Source organism: Salmo salar, chromosome ssa11, assembly GCF_905237065.1.
Source record: "Salmo salar chromosome ssa11, Ssal_v3.1, whole genome shotgun sequence".
Lineage (NCBI taxonomy): Eukaryota > Metazoa > Chordata > Actinopteri > Salmoniformes > Salmonidae > Salmo > Salmo salar.
The window spans coordinates 76,289,327-76,304,042 of record NC_059452.1 but is presented as its reverse complement, the minus strand read 5'-3'; the positions used below and the strand labels follow the sequence as shown (position 1 = coordinate 76,304,042).

Here is a 14,716-nt window from a genome sequence, read left to right as displayed (position 1 = left end):
AAATAACCAAAGTTGCTAAGCTTGTGAGATAACCTCTAACGAATGACAGAATATCTCCGATTTGGCAAAATCGAGTTGAGGGAGATGAAGAGAGGAAATTGAAGAGAGGAAGAGAGGAAATTGTTTAAATATCAAGCTCTTAACGGGGACCAACTCTTAAAAATACATATATCTATATCGACCTTCATACAGTTTGTTGATCACATATTCTCTAAGCTCTCATATGGGCAGCGATATGACACAGTGCAGAGAAGCAGGGGAAATGTCATAGCGGTATTTGGACATGCAACCTATGGATTACAGAATAAAGTTAGGAATTTTCATGCGAGACAGGAGTCAGGATTTAGGGTTTCAGTGGGATTGGGACGTCAGGGAAATAGCCGTGGCTCTATATAAGGCTACTACTTGCGTCAATAATACACTTGATTTAGGCTACGTTATCACATGCTCAATGTTTCTGATCAGTGATAGATGCGCAAACTAATAAATTAGCTACTTCCACTTGTCCAGCCAGAGGTCAATTAACCAAATATACAGACAGATTCAGTGAAACAAAATCACATTGATTATCAGACAAGACAAAGGCTTTTGGTCAGGAATAGGACAAGGCTGAAGAGAAAAAGCTACTTGTATAACATACTAGCAAAATCAGCTAATACAGTTGAAGTCAGAAGTTTACATACACCTTAGCCAAATACATTTAAATTCAGTTTTCACAATTCCTGACATTAATACCAGTAAAAATTCCCTGTCTTAGGTCAGTTAGGATCACCACCTTATTTTAAGAATGTGAAATGTCAGAATAACAGTAGAGAGAAGGATTTATTTCAGCTTTTATTTATTTCATCACATTCGCAGTGGGTCAAAAGTGTACATACACTCAATTAGTATTTGGTAGCATTGCTTTTAAATTGTTTAACTTGGGTCAAACGTTTTGGGTAGCCTTCCACAAGCTTCCCACAATAAGTTGGGTGAATTTTGGCCCATTCCTCCTGACAGAGCTGGTGTAACTGAGTCAGGTTTGTAGGCCTCCTTGCTCGCACACACATTTTCCAGTTCTGCCCACAAATGTTATATGGGATTGAGGTCAGGGCTTCGTGATGGCCACTCCAATACCTTGACTTTGTTGCCCTTAAGCCATTTTGCCACAACTTTGGAAGTATGCTTGGGGTCATTGTCCATTTGGAAGACCCATTTGCGACCAAGCTTTAACTTCCTGACTGATGTCTTGAGATGTTGCTTCAATATATCCACATAATGCCATCTATTTTGTGAAGTGCACCAGTCCCTCCTGCAGCAAAGCACCCCCACAACATGATGCTGCCACCCCCGCGCTTCACGGTTGGGATGGTGTTCTTCGGCTTGCAAGCCTCCCCTTTTTCCTCCAAACATAACGATGGTCATTATGGCAAAATAGTTATATTTTTGTTTCATCAGACCAGAGGACATTTCTCCAAAAAGTACGATCTTTGTCCCCATGTGCAGTTGCAAACTGTAGTCTGGCTTTTTTACTGGCGGTTTTGGAGCTGTGGCTTCTTCCTTGCTGAGCGGCCTTTCAGGTTATGTCGATATAGGACTCCTTTTACTGTGGATATAGATACTTTTGTACCCGTTTCCTCCAGCATCTTCACAAGGTCTTTTACTGTTGTTCTGGGATTGATTTGCACTTTTCGCACCAAAGTACATTCATCTCTAGGAGACAGAACACGTCTCCTTCCTGAGTGGTATGACGGCTGTGTGGTCCCATGGTGTTTATACTTGCGTACTATTGTTTGTACAGATGAACGTGGTACCTTCAGGCATTTGGAAATTGCTCCCAAGGATGAACCAGACTTGTGGAGGTCTACAATTTGTTTTCTGAAGTCTTGGCTGATTTCTTTTGATTTTCCATGATGTCAAGCAAAGAGGCACTGAGTTTGAAGTTAGGCCTTGAAATACTTCCACAGGTACACCTCCAATTGACTCAAATGATGTCAATTGCCTATCAGAAGTTTCTAAAGCCATGACATCATTTTGGGGAATTTTCCAAGCTGTTTAAAAGGCACAGTCAACTTAGTGTATGTAAACTTCTGACCCACTGGAATTGTGATACAGTGAATTATAAGTGAAATAATCTGTCTGTAAACATTTGTTGGAAAAATTACTTGTGTCATGAACAAAGTAGATGTCCTAACCAACTTGCCAAAACTATAGTTTGTTAACAAGTTTGTGGAGTGGTTGAAAAAAACGATGACTTAATGACTCCAACCTAAGTGTATGTAAACTTCCGACTTCAACTGTATATGAGCAAACAAGAGTAAATATGATCATTAGCACTCACCTTAACTTAGCTAACATTTTCCCAGCCCAATTGTTACCAAATATCCAAATGGAGATTCAGTGTTAAAACAAAAATCAATCAATGTCAAATTTATCTAAACGAGTCCCGTGTTTGTCTCAAAGCAGCGCGATCCCAATCAAAACAGTGCTGAAATGATAACCTAGGTGACCACACACAGACGACTATTGCTTTAAATTAGTATGATGGTTGGATATGACTTTGGGAGTTTCAGTAGAAGCCAGAATTTGATAAATTACTAAAAAAGCATTATCCTACTTAATTCCAATATTTTCATCATTCAGTTGATCCTAACTAAAGAGTTTCTGTCTCTGCGCTTTTTCTAGGCACAATGGTTTCCTCGTCTCCTCACTTCGCTGCCGCCTGCATCCGCCGCGTTGGCTCTTTCATTTCTGTGATGTTGGACCAATCCTGGGCTTTAATTTGTGGGTCAGAAGGGGATAGAAGGGTATAGAATTTTCAGTTCTGACGAGAAATCTAAACGGCATTCGGGTTTCGTGTGCTGTCAATTGTCCAATCCAGTGTCAATTACGCGTGTGCTTTGAATTTATGGCGAATGTGTGTGAAGTAAATACATTAGCTTAAAGGCTTTCATGTGACAACCTGTTTGTATAATGTCCCATTTAACTTTTCTCAATCTTCTGCTGCACATGTTGCGTATTTTGTGGAATTGCATCAACGCGTCATTGGGGAGGAAATGTTGTAATTTCCCCAGTGTTCGGATTATTCCATTGGTCCATTAAGCTACCGACGTTCAATCAAGCACAGATAAAGGAATGCTTCCAAGTAGTATATGAACCCAGGTGTGGATAGGTATGACCAAAGAGGAGAACCAGCTCATGGTTGATGAAGTAAAGCAGACAGTATGGTGCTCTGACCTGGTCTCCCTGTCTGGCCACCACAGAACCTGCTTTGACCTGGTGCAGAGTCACCCTGCCCTCCAACAGACCAGGGTCCTGACAGAGAGGGAGAGATTATGGTACAGCAGGATTAAGGCAGGTGTGAGAGACTGCTAGGGATTCAGACCTTGACGGGACACACCCGGTACTGTCTCACAGTAGTGCTCTCCATAGATGTAGAACTGCATATGGCCGCCGAGCCACACACGGACAGAAGAATGACTTGAAAGGTAACGACTGTTCTAGTTATTCTATTTCTATGGAGAGCATTATTGTGAGACATAGAATATATGTGGCCGCCGATCCACCGGTCACACTGGAATGACTTCAATTGGAATGTCTAGTAATTATATTTCAGTGTATTTAACAATATACTATAGCTCTATATGGTACTCCCTGTCCGAAACGTCTCACCTGCAGCTGGATGATGCCCAGCAGGTCTTTCTTGGCAGCCTGGAAGATGGAGCTGACCTTGCTGGGGTGGACGGTGTCAGAGCGCCCCCCGCTGTCCGTGTAGTGGAACACGGCAGAGGGCGTGTGCTGCATGGTCACGCTCTTCTTCAGGATGGACTGGAGGAAGGTGAGGGGAGAGAGGGAGGGGGTTCAGACATGAGTGAGGCAGAGGTCTGTCAGTGATTGCGCCCCATATGGCACCCTATTCCATATTTAGTGCACTACTTTGGACCAGCGCCCATAGGCAGAGGGAGAAAGGAGGCTCACCTTGTAAATGACAGGGCTGGAGGGGCGCTCGTCTATGGTGACTCTGGCTCGCTCGTACGCCATGTTCAGGTCGATCCCTGTCACCCCCGCTGAGCAGAGAGAGGTATTGATGGGCATTGTGTACGTGTGAAGTCACAAGTGAATGTAGTTGCAGCACTGGGCAGGGGACAAGCCTACCTGTGCCGTCAGTGGGCATAGAGATAGAGCGAGTCTTCCTAAAGGTGTTGGAGGGGCTATCTTTCCCGGCGTCTGTGTCCGAGGAGGTTTCTGCGAGTGCAGGTGTGGGGATGGGGGCGAAGACCGGGTCCTCCTGAAAGTGGGGTCTGCGTGGGATCCTGCCCGGACTCCCCTCTATCACCCCAGCAACCGCCACCAAGGGGACCGCCTGGCGCTCCTGTCAATCAAAGAGGCAAAATATTACATGAACTATTCACACCATATCAACCTAATCATGCATTTCACTAATAACACAACAAATGTGTCCTTGGATGTTTGATTGGCTATAAAGAGAATGCAATATGAGGTGGGTGAACAATAGAATACTAGAGAAAATCCAATCTGTATGACAGAATTCCACTGTAGAATAATGTGGATGTTGGAGAAGATTGGGTCAGGGAGGGTCTGAGTGACATAACTTTTAAACCCTCTTGCCGTTGCTCTTCCATCAGTGTTACTGCCCTTTACGTTATTTAAAAGAGGCTTGGGATCCATGTTATTCATTTTTCACTGAGCTTTATGATTCTGCACGGAGGATGTGTGTGTGTGTGTGTGTGTGTGTGTGTGTGTGTGTGTGTGTGTGTGTGTGTGTGTGTGTGTGTTTTATTACCGGGTTGAAGAGCTCTGTGGTTAGGCCCAGGTAGTTATGTAACGCCAGGAAAGTCACTCTCTGGAGTCGCACCATGATTATCTGGAACACACACAAACACCAAGGTGGATCAAACACCAAGGTGGATCAAACACCACAACACAACAATGCCTGTGATACAGCCAACATAAAGACTTCTCTAGAACAATCAGGGTGTGCTTTCAACTCAGGTTAGGCAGAGTATTCACCCTTGGCTGTGTCCCAAACGGGCCAATAGGGAATACGGTGCAGTTTGGGATGCAGCCCTTGCCATTAGGGGGGGGGTCTCATCCAAAGAGTTGTTTGAAGTGTGTTCGGGTTGGGGCCGTACCTGAATGACGCGCACCAGAGTCTCGGGGTACTTCTCAAACACAGACTGGAAGGCTGAGGCGGGCAGACGCAGGATAGTGGAGCGAGACGCAGCCCGCGCTGACACAGTCTTATAGGGGGCGGGGTAACCCTGAGGAACACAGGAACCAACCAATCACACAGGGGGAGAGAGAGAGAGGACAAGAGAGACAGGGGAGGAGGTGAATGGAACACTGAAATCAGAAAAACAGGAAGGAGGAGGGGGAGAGAGAGGGAGGAGTGATGTCTGAAAAGAGAGGGGGAAACATGAACAGATGAATCGAGGTACAGTAGTTAAAAGATAAAAAGGCAGAGAGATGGATGGAGGGAGGACAGGACGAGGAGGAGGGAGAGATGGATGGATGGATGGATGGATGGATGGATGGATGACAGGACGGGGAGGAGGGAGAGATGGATGGATGGAGGACAGGGAGAGGGAGAGATGGATGGATGGAGGACAGGGAGGAGGGAGAGATGGATGGATGGAGGACAGGACGGGGAGGAGGGAGAGATGGATGGATGGAGGACAGGACAGGGAGGAGGGAGAGATGGATGGCAGGACAGGGAGGAGGGAGAGATGGAGGACAGGACGGGGACGTGGGAGAGATGGATGGATGGAGAAGTGGGTGGAGGATAAGCCAGAGGTGAGGAGGACAGAGGTGAGGAGGACAGAGGTGAGGAGGACAGAGGTGGGGAGGACAGAGGTGGGGAGGACAGAGGTGGGGAGGACAGAGGTGGGGAGGACAGAGGTGAGGAGGACAGAGGTGAGGTGTGACACGCATCAGATGGAGGGAAGATATAAGACGCGTCCCAAATGACAGCTAATTCCTTGTATGGTGCACCACTTTTGACCACAGCCCTATGGTCAAAAGTAGTGAACTATAAAAGGGAATAGGGTGCCCTATAAGACCGCAGTAAACTCACGGTGATGATGTCCAGAATACTCAGCAGGCTGTGGACACTGTCCCCCGGGAGCACGTCCTTCACAACCGGCTCTGTGCCATCCTGTACACCACACACACACACACACACACACACACACACACACACACACACACACACACACACACACACACACACACACACACACACACACACACACACACAGATAACTAACCTTGTGGGGACACACAATTCAGTCTCATTCAAAATCCTATTTTCACTGCACCTAACCCTAACCCAAAAACCTAACGTTAACCCTAACACTAAACCCAAGTCTAACCCTAACCTTAATCCTAAACCCTCTATACATAGCATTTGACCTTGTGGGGACTAACAAAATGTCCTCAGTTGGTCAAATGTTTGTCCAGAAAGATAAGTTCCCCTAGGTGGACAGAATAATTGATAAAAATAAGTCTGATATTGACTTAGCTGGCTCTGAGCTCGTCTACAGTCGGTTTCATTGTGTATTCCCAGCAGGTATTCTAGCCCAGTCTTACGTTCTCGTGGATGCAGAGTTCCAGACGTCCATCCTGGACAACGTAGATGCTGTCGTCGTCGTCGCCTGGCCGGAACAGCCCCTCCCCCTCCTGCAGCTCCACAAAGACCATGTGACGACACAGCTCCAGGAACAGAGGCTTTTCAAAGTGGCCCAGCACCCTGAGAGCAGAGGGAGACCGCAAAGAGTGACACAGAACACACACACACACAATGCTACTGGTGTGCGTGTGTGCAACAAGGTTGTGATTACCTGACATTTTTGAGCATGTAGAGGACCTCTGAGGGCAGGTTGGAGTTCTGAACATCAAACTCAGTCAGGTCCGCCTCCAGCAGGGAGGGAGGGGGCTCCTTGGGCTGCAGAGTAGGGGGCTCCTTACGGATACGCAGGATCCTACAACACAAACACATTAAATAGCAGAGACTAGCGCAGCCCTTCCTCGTCGGTCGGTTTTGAGTAGAGATGGTACCTGCGAGCTATACTCAGGACTTTGGGTCTCTTCCGAGGGCGCTGCTTGGACACCGAGGTAGAAGATGGAGGGGAGGAAAGGGTCTGGACCTGTGAGTGACAGAGAGAAAGAGACAACGAAGGAAGGAAGGGGATGAAGGAATGAGTTCCCAAAAAAAGCACAAAATGCTATTTCGGTCTGCCCTCTAGTGGGGAAACATGTAAGTGACATTTCTTATCATCAGAAGACACAGTTGCAGCCAAATATATTGGCACCCCTTGCACTTTGTGGTGCTTATTTGTCCTGGAGCAATTATGGTTAAGAGACTGGACTCTGTAATAAAGAGCAAGGATGCATGATAAACAAATGCCAAGTCACTCACCCACCATTGCACCTTGCACCAAATGGTAGGTTGGACCTCACTTTATATGCACAGAAAGATACAAATGTATGTGTTAATCTAAAAAGACCTTTTGGGTAAACTCCCTCTTTACCTCTGTAGTCTGGTCTCCTTCACTACCAGCAGTTACCATACCTGGTCTGCTAGGTGGTTGCTACTTAATAAATTCCCCAGGACATTCACAGTATTAGGCAACACTGCCTTCTCATCTCGTGCACCAGTAGGCATGGAATAGTCTACAATCCATGCTTCATCTAGATATGTTAGTGCCACTGAATGAATTTAAAATATTGATGGGAGACTGTTACAGAGGAGTGTAAATGCTTTTTTTAAGGCTGGATCATGTAGTTGTATGTTTTAATTCTGTAATGTATTGATTGTTTCTGCCTTCTTGGCCCGGTCTCCCTTGAAAAAGAGACTCTGGTTCTCAATGAGCTTTTCCTGGTTAAATAAAATAAATAAAAAGTGCTTTGCTCAAAAGGCACATCGACTGATTTTTCACCATGTCGACTCGGGATTCGAACCGGTGCCTCTGATGAAGGTTGTGGGTCTTCCAGCAGGACAAGGACCCCAAACACACATCAAAAGCACCCTGGAATGGTTCAAGGAGAAACGCTGGACTGTTCTGGAGTGGCCAGCAAAGAGGCCAGATCTGAATCACATCAATAACCTATGGCGAGAGCTGAAAACAGCAGTTGGTGGTGGGCACACCTCAAACATTAATTAGAGCAGTTTGCTGCTGAAGAATGGGCCAATTTGCCAGTAGAAAGATGCAGCAAGCTCATTGATGGCTACAAGAAGTATTTGTTGACAGTTCTCTTGGCCTAAAGCTGTACAACAAAGTACTAGCTACGGGGTGCCAATCATTTTGCACATGACCTTTGTCTTTATTTTCCTAATTAAAATTGTAAACTTAAGTTTACAAAAATAAATTGGTTCTGCAATAACTGTAACAGTGACCAAAAGTTAAAAAAAAACATTCTCTACCTGATTTTAGAAGAAATGAATAATTATTCAATAAAAGTGTCAATATATACAGTGCATTTGGAAAGTATTCAGACCCCTTGACTTTTTCCACATTCTGTTACGTTACAGCCTATTTAAAAATGTATTAAATGGGTTTTTTTTCTCTGCAGATCCTCTCAAGCTCTGTCAGGTTGGATGGGGAGCATCGCTGCACAGCTATTTTCAGGTCTCTCCAGAGATGTTCGATCGGGTTCAAGTCCGGGTTCTCCCGAAGCCACTCCTGCATTGTCTTGGCTGTGTGCTTAGGGTCATTGTCCTGTTGGAAGGTGAACCCTCGCCCCCAGTCTGAGGTCCTGAGCGCTCTGGAGCAGGTTTTCATCAAGAATCTCTCTGTACTTTGCTCCGTTAATCTTGCCCTCGATCCTGACTAGTCTCCCAGTCCCTGCCGCTAAAAAACATCCCCACAGCATGATGCTGCCACCACCATGCTTCACCGTAATGGTGCCAGGTTTCCTCCAAACGTGACGCTTGGCATTCAGGCCAAAGAGTTCAATCTTGGTTTCATCAGACCAGAGAATCTTGTTTCTCATCGTCTGAGAGCCTTTAGGTGCCTTTTGGCAAACTCCAAGCAGGCTGTCATGTGCCTTTTACTGAGGAGTGACTCCCGTCTGGCCACTTTACCATAAAGGCCTGATTGGTGGAGTGCTGCAGAGATGGTTGTTCTTCTGGAAGGTCCTCCCATCTCCACAGAGGAACTCTGGAGCTCTGTCAGAGTGACCTCCCTGACCAAGGCCCTTCTCCCCTGATTGTTCAATTTGGATTGCTCAGTTTGGCCGGGCGGCCAGCTCTAGGAAGAGTCTTGGTGCTTCCAAACTTCTTCCATTTAAGAATGTGTTCTTGGCAACCTTCAATGCAGCAGACATTTTTTGGTACCCTTCCCAGATCTGTGCCTCGACACAATCCTGTCTCGGAGCTCTACGGACAATTCCTTCGACCTCATTGCTTGGTTTTTGCTCTGACATGAGCTGTGGGACCTTATATAGACAGGTGTGTGCCTTTCCAAATCATGTCACAGGTGGACTCTAATCAAGTTGTAGAAACATCAAGGATGATCGATGTTAACACGAAGCAGCCAAGTGCAATTTAATTTCGAGTCTCATAGCAAAGGGTCTGAATACTTATGGAAATAAGGTATTTCTGCTAGTTATTTTTCATAAATTTGCAAAAATGTCCTGTTTTCGCTTAGTCATTATGGGATGTTGTGTCGATTGAGGATACTTTTTTAAAATCAATTATAGAATAAGGCTGTAAGTAACAAGATTTGGAAAAAGTCAAGGGGTCTGAATGCACTGTATATTGATGCAACTGTATCACAGTATCAATTTCAAGAACCCCATACAAGTGCTAAATGAGTGTGCTAAAGGATTTGAAACTTGATAATCGCAATGAGTACATTAAAATTGATATGTAATATCCTGAAATTTTATTGGATAGTAATGAGTATTGGCTGAGGGCCCTCCAGCATTATATGAGAGTTGAAACTCCTGGGCCTGTATTCATAAAGTGTTTCAGAAAAGTAGTAATTGCTGATTTAGCATCAGTTCCCAGCTGTCCATGCAATTGTAATAATTATAATCTAAAAGGCAAAACTGACACTAGATCAGCACTCCTACTCTTATTCGCTTTATGAATAGGGGCCCTGATATGTAATGCATGGCATAGAGCTGAGTGACTTGGTGAAGAGTCACTTCCATTTTCCCAGGTAAAAGTAGTATTGTCGCGAATTCGGGTGATAGCCCTGGCCGGAATTCCAACCCGAGTCCAGAGACTGTAAACCAAACACCTTAGCCGTTACGCTCAGAGATCCCTATGGTCCCTGGCCAAAAGTAGTGGCACTATAAAGGGACTGGGGTGCCATTTGGAACACAGACAAATAATGACTAACCTTCCTCATAATCTTCCTGCCGTAGAAGAGCACCTTGTCTCTCTTCCTGAAGCGATAGCGGGGAACAGCCTGCTGTCCACCTTCGAATAGACACAACAACATGCTATCAACAAAGATAACAGCACTTACGCAACAGTGGCTACTGAGCATACAACGAATGAACAATGAATGATGTCCCGTAAAACATAGGATTCTCTCTGTTCAGGTCCAATTCATAAGTCCCATTATTAATTCCTATTATTATGCCGATGTGGTTACACTTTGTCATTTGCCACAAAATGTGTTCAGTTACTTTAATGTCAAGTTTAATATCAGTTTCATTGCCCCTCGTGTTTGTCCCATGAAGTGGGGAGGAAGAGGATAGATGACTCACTGGCCAGCTTGTATCTTCTATAGAGGAAGAGCACCACGATGCCAATTAGAGAAACTGCCACCACAGCCCCGATCAGCACGCCAGTCAACTGGACAACAAAACAAAGTTATTACCATAAAGATCCATTCAATTACACTGTTCTATTCTATGGCTAGTTTGGTGTCAGACACAGACACTGGGAACCACAGAACATTCCAACAACAACAAACATGGTCACTGAAGTCTGATCAAGAAGTCATGGAGAGACCAAAGGGGATGTGGGGGGGCTACATCAAAGACCTCCTTCCTCTTTTTGTTTATTCTTGGTGTCTAAGGAGGATTTACTAGACATTGTTGATGTAGGATTTACTTTCAGAAGGCCAGAGACTTTACTTTGGTTATTATGTTAGTTTTTTTGCTTTATTAAAATGTTTTGCACGCATGGAAATAGAAGTTTATCTGGGGTGTATTCATTAGTGCATGCACACCGTAGCAAACAGTACCAAAACGTTTCACAAACTAAAAACGTTTTGCAATGTAAACAAATTTCTATTGGACAAGTTCAGGTATGTCCCTCCCCATTTCGTTCCGTTAGCGTCTTAGTGAATACACCCGGGTGTAGTCACTAGGAAGCATCAGAACCGAACAAAGGTAAACAGAAGCTAACGGAGCGAAACAGGGAGGGACCAACCTGAATTTGTCTAGCAAAATAAATGTATGCTGTTGCGAAAAAGTTTTGCTGCAGTGAAAATGTTTTGCTACGGTGTGCAACAATAAATACACCCTAGCTAAGTACACATTCACTTTCATGAAGCTTAGTGGATCTCTGTACCATGGTAGTCTGCATCCTCTCCTCCACAAACTGCTGGACACGTGCCCTGATATCCTCCCTGCTAGGCACCTTTCCTGCCAAGTACTGTGGAGAAACAGGCAAACAAAGTCATCAAATAAATAATTGATGTAGAGTGCAGACAAATGCAAAGATTTATAGACCCAGTAACCACACACACACACAAATCAATATTGTGATAGGAGTGTTTGAAAATACATGGTGTAATAGAACATGGCATTTTGCAGGACTTAAGATACCGTTTTCAGTCCTGACATGTCATCGTTGAGATTGTTACTCAATGCACTGGTCCAACTGCACTGGTCATCAGGATCCTCTTCACCAGCCATTCCTACACACACACACACCAAAAAAATGGGGTGAAAAAGCAGGGATGGAGAAAGTTGCTAAAGTAGCTCGCACATTCCAGCTACAGATTATCTGTTTTTTAAATGTGATACAGCGCCGCAAACAAGTATTTACCCCTTTCTGAGCCTATATTTTTACATATTTCTGACACTGAATGTCATCAGATCTTCAACCGAAACCTAATATTAGATAAAGGGAACAAACACTGCATTCCACAGAAAGTACTTCATACCAACGGTGGTAGTGTGATGCTTTGGAGATGCTTTGCTGCCTCAGGAGCTGGATGACTTGCCATCATTGAAGGAACCATGAATTCTTCCTTGTATCAGAGAATTCTTATTTTTTAAATAATATTTAAATGTTTAGGGTTAAACTTAGACACACCTACTCATTCCAGGGTTTATCTTTATTTTTACTATTTTCTACATTGTAGAATAATATTGAAGACCTCATATAGTAACGAGAAAAAAATAAAATAAAAAATGTTACCGGGAATGCTTCCCCCCCAAAAGTCTGGAAGGAGTTCCCACATATGCTGAGCACTCGTTGGCTGCCTTTCCTTCACTCTGCGGTCCAACTCATCACAAACCATCTCAATTGAGTTGAGGTTGGGTGATTGTGGAGGCCAGATCATCTGATGCCGCACTCCATCACTCTACTTGGTCAAATAGCTCTTCCACAGGCTGGAGGTGTGGTGGGTCATTGTCCTGTTGAAAAACAAATGATAGTCCCACTAAGCCCAAACCAGATGGGATGGTGTGTCGCTGCAGAATGCTGTGGTAGCCATGCTGGTTAAGGGTGCCTTAAATTCTAAATAAATCACAGACAGGGTCACCAGCAAAGCACCGCCACACCTCCTCCTCCATGCTTCACGGTGGGAACCACACATGTGGAGATCATCCGTTCACCTACTCTGCGTCTCACAAAGACACGGCGGTTGCAACCAAAAATCTCACATTTGGACTCATCAGACCAAAGGACAGATTTCCACTGGTCTAATGTCCATTGCTCATGTTTCTTGGCCCAAACAAGTCTCTTCTTCTTATTGGTGTCCTTTAGTAGTGGTTTCTTTGCAGCAATTCGACCATGAAGGCCTGATTCACGCAGTCTCCTCTGAACAGCTGATGTTGAGATGTGTCCGTTACTTGAACTCTGAAGCATTTATTTGGGCTGCAATCTGAGGTGCAATTAACCCTAATGAATTTATCCTCGGCAGCAGAGGTAACGCTGGGTCTTCCTTTCCTGGGGCGGTCCTCATTAGCCAGTTCTTGGTTTTTACAACTGCAACTGAAGAAACTTTCAAAGTTCTTGAAATGTTCCGGATTGACTGACCTTCATGTCTTAAATTAATGACGGACTATCGTTTCTCTTTGCTTATTTGAGCTGTTTTTGCAATAATATGGACTTGGTATTTAACCAAATAGGGATATCTTCTGTATACCACCCCTACCTTGTCGTCACAACACAACAGATTGGCTCAAACGCATTAAGGAAAGATGGTTGAGGCAATGCCAAGTGTCCAAAGCTGTCATCAAGGCAAAGGGTGGCTACTTTGAAGAATCTCAAATATAAAATATTTTGATTTGTGTTTTTTTGGTTACCACATGGTGTTATTTCATAGCTTTGATGTCTACACTATTATTGTACAATATAGAAAATAGTAAAAATAAAGAAAAACCCTGGAATGAGTAGGTGTCCAAACTTTTGACTGGTACTGTACAAACAACAACTTAGACTCACACAAACGACTACAGTGCCTTCAGAAAGTATTCACACACACCTTGACTTTTCCACATTTTGTTGTGTTACAGCAATTTAAAATGAATTCAATTCTGTTTTTTTTGTCACTGGCCTACATACAATAGCCCATAATGACAAAGTGGAATATTTTTCTTATTACAAATGAATAAAAAATTAAAAGCTGAAATGTCTTGAGTCAATAAGGATTCAACCTCTTTGTTATAGCAAGCCTAAATAAGTTGAGGATTAAAAATGTGCTTAACAAGTCACATAGTAAGTTGCATGGACTCATTCCGTGTGCAATGTGACTTCCTCATCTCTGTACCCCACACACATCTGTAAGGTCTGGCAGTCGAGCACTGAATTTCAAACACAGATTCAACCACAAAGACCATGGATGTTTTCCAATGCATGGCAAAGAAGAGCACCTATTTGTAGATGGGTAGAAAAACAAATACAATTGACACTGAATATCCCTTTGAGCATGGTGAAATTATTCATTACACTTTGGATGGTGTATCAATGCACCCAGTCTCTACAAAAGATACAGGTGTCCTTCCTAACTTAGTTGCCGGAGAGGAAGGAAACTTTCGCAGGGATCTCATCACGAGGCCAATGGTGACTTTAAAACAGTTACAAAGTTTAGTGGCTGTGAAAGGAGAAAACTGTGGATGGATCAACAACATTGTAGTTACTCCACAATACTAATCTAAATGACAGAGTGAAAAGAAGAAAGCCTGTACATAACAAATATATTCCAAAACAGTGCATCCTATTTACAAATGTAATACTGCAAAAAATGGGGCAAAGCAGTTAACTTTTTGTTCTGAATACAAAGTGTTGTGTTGTATTGGATTTTCCCCTAACATATTACTGAGTACCACAACTCCATATTTTCAAGCTTGATGGTGGCTGCATCATGTTATGGGTATGCTTGTAATCGTTAAGGAATGGGGAGTTTTTTTAGGATAAAAAATAAACAGAATGGAGCTAAGCACAGGGAAAATCCTTGAGGAAAACCTGGTTCATTCTGCTTTCCACCAGAAACTGGGAGATGAAATTCACCTTTCAGCAGGACAA

The 14,716-nt window shown here is 44.0% G+C and overlaps 1 protein-coding gene across 4 annotated transcripts in view; it reads right to left on the bottom strand.

Annotated features, from left to right (window-relative positions):
* Positions 1–14,716, bottom strand: part of LOC106563121 (patatin-like phospholipase domain-containing protein 7) — a 49,243-nt gene that overhangs the window by 22,874 nt on the left and 11,653 nt on the right. For all 4 annotated transcript variants that reach the window (XM_014128353.2, XM_014128354.2, XM_014128355.2 and 1 more), the window contains 14 exons: positions 11,788–11,879; positions 11,531–11,614; positions 10,720–10,807; positions 10,347–10,426; positions 7,057–7,145; positions 6,840–6,980; positions 6,589–6,748; positions 6,074–6,154; positions 5,133–5,261; positions 4,784–4,864; positions 4,135–4,351; positions 3,958–4,046; positions 3,652–3,807; positions 3,217–3,294 (listed from right to left, as the gene is read on the bottom strand). In XM_014128353.2, coding sequence (XP_013983828.1) covers positions 3,217–3,294; positions 3,652–3,807; positions 3,958–4,046; positions 4,135–4,351; positions 4,784–4,864; positions 5,133–5,261; positions 6,074–6,154; positions 6,589–6,748; positions 6,840–6,980; positions 7,057–7,145; positions 10,347–10,426; positions 10,720–10,807; positions 11,531–11,614; positions 11,788–11,877 — 1,563 coding nt within the window. In that variant the 5' untranslated portion in view covers positions 11,878–11,879. The remainder of the gene's footprint in view (positions 1–3,216; positions 3,295–3,651; positions 3,808–3,957; positions 4,047–4,134; positions 4,352–4,783; positions 4,865–5,132; positions 5,262–6,073; positions 6,155–6,588; positions 6,749–6,839; positions 6,981–7,056; positions 7,146–10,346; positions 10,427–10,719; positions 10,808–11,530; positions 11,615–11,787; positions 11,880–14,716) is intronic.